This window comes from Otolemur garnettii, unplaced genomic scaffold (genome assembly GCF_000181295.1).
Source record: "Otolemur garnettii isolate 467f Iridium unplaced genomic scaffold, OtoGar3 scaffold00264, whole genome shotgun sequence".
NCBI classification, from domain to species: Eukaryota; Metazoa; Chordata; class Mammalia; order Primates; family Galagidae; genus Otolemur; species Otolemur garnettii.
Window position 1 is genome coordinate 1,015,786 of NW_003852659.1, and position 1,601 is coordinate 1,017,386.

General features: G+C 42.3%; 1 protein-coding gene across 1 annotated transcript in view; it reads left to right on the plus strand.

The window, feature by feature from the left end:
- LOC100943520 (NACHT, LRR and PYD domains-containing protein 7) overlaps positions 1–1,601 on the plus strand; it is a 23,604-nt gene that overhangs the window by 18,925 nt on the left and 3,078 nt on the right. The window contains exon 8 of the mRNA XM_012813437.1: positions 1–173. Within this exon, the coding sequence (XP_012668891.1) occupies positions 1–173 (173 nt within the window). The remainder of the gene's footprint in view (positions 174–1,601) is intronic.

Consider the following 1,601-nt stretch of genomic DNA (forward strand, 5'->3'; position numbering starts at 1 on the left):
ACCCTGGTGTTACGGCAATGCAACATTTCCAGACTTGGCTGCAAACATCTCTCAAAGCTATTCCAGGGACACTCCAGCCTAACAAGTTTGGACCTGGGTCTCAACTGCATAACTACTGGATTGTGGTTTCTCTGTAAGGCCTTGAAGAATCCATTTTGTAACCTAAAATATCTAGGGTGAGTGCTTTTGCTCTTCTTTATAGTGGAAATCTTTTAATTTCTACATTTTAAAATGTCTCAAGTGGTGGTAATATCACTTCCGGTCCAATTTTAAGAGAAAACCTCTCCAGAAATTGAATATAGGTAACTATATTTATATAGGTGTCTCTAAAGGCTGGAAAGGTAGGGTGTAGGTGGGATCATCTCCAGCGAAGAAGACAATTTCAGGAACATGAAGCTTCCGTTGGTACCCAATGATCAGGAAGCAGTGGGCCTGCCCCAGCTCAGGCCCCGGAGATGCCATGCCTAGGAAATGCCATGATTCCATAAATAGGATGGTGACCTCTGTCTCACTTCTCTTCCAAGACCATCAAATGCATCTCATAGGTGCAACCCACTTTGCAACTAGAACTCTAAGGGAAAGACAGTCTGGATAATATAATTATATCCTTAGCTTTGCTGCAAAAAATGAAGGGAAAAAACCCAGAGCATAAAGTGCTTTTATTTCCTTCTGGTTTTTGTGGGGAACTCTTTAAAATTCTTGGTGGCCAGACTTGCTCCAGGCAGATTCCTTCTGAGTGTATATGTGTCTCTACCCTAACCACTGCCTTCTGCTGGTAAAGCATCTTTCCATTTCAGAGGATCTCTGGAAAAAGGATGAGGAATGGAATGGAACTAATGATACCAGGTCATGCATTACTGAGTATGATTAACTCAATCATCAAGTAATGTCTATAAAAACATCCTAATCCTATTAATTCTAAGACTTATCCTCATTACCTTCATTTCCCATTCAGACCATCTTGATGTCCCTCCCAGATACCGGGAGCCTGTCCACCTGCCTTTCCACTGCCAAGACTCTCATTAGAATCTGTGACTCTCATGTGACTTGTTGCATTATCTGTAAATTTCTGCCGTTAATTTTTTTCTTTTTTTTAGACAGTTTCATTATGGTGCCCTTGGTAGAGTGCCATGGTGTCACAGCTCACAGCAACCTCAAACTCCTGGGCTTAAGTGATTTTCTTGCCTCAGCCTCCCAAGTATCTGGGAGTATAGGCATTTTTGTTGCGGTGGTCATTATTTTTAGGGCTGGGTTCGAACTCGCCAGCCCTCAGTGTATGTGGCTGGCGCCCTACCCACTGAGCTATGGGTACTGCCCCCCATTATCTTTTTAAGTTGCAAAACAGACAATGGCACATTTATTTTCAAAGACTCAAGCATTCCCTGTAGCCTACAGAGTCTTATGAAATCTATTTCTTGTGAGCCAATTTTTTTTTTGGAGACAGATTCTCACTCTGGGCACAGTGTCATGGCATCATAATAGCTCACAGCAATCTCAAACTCTTGGGTTCAAACAGTCCTCTTGCTTCAGCCTCCTGACCAGCTGGGACTATAGGCATCTGCCACAACACTTGGCTAGTTTTTCTAACTTTTTTTTTTTTT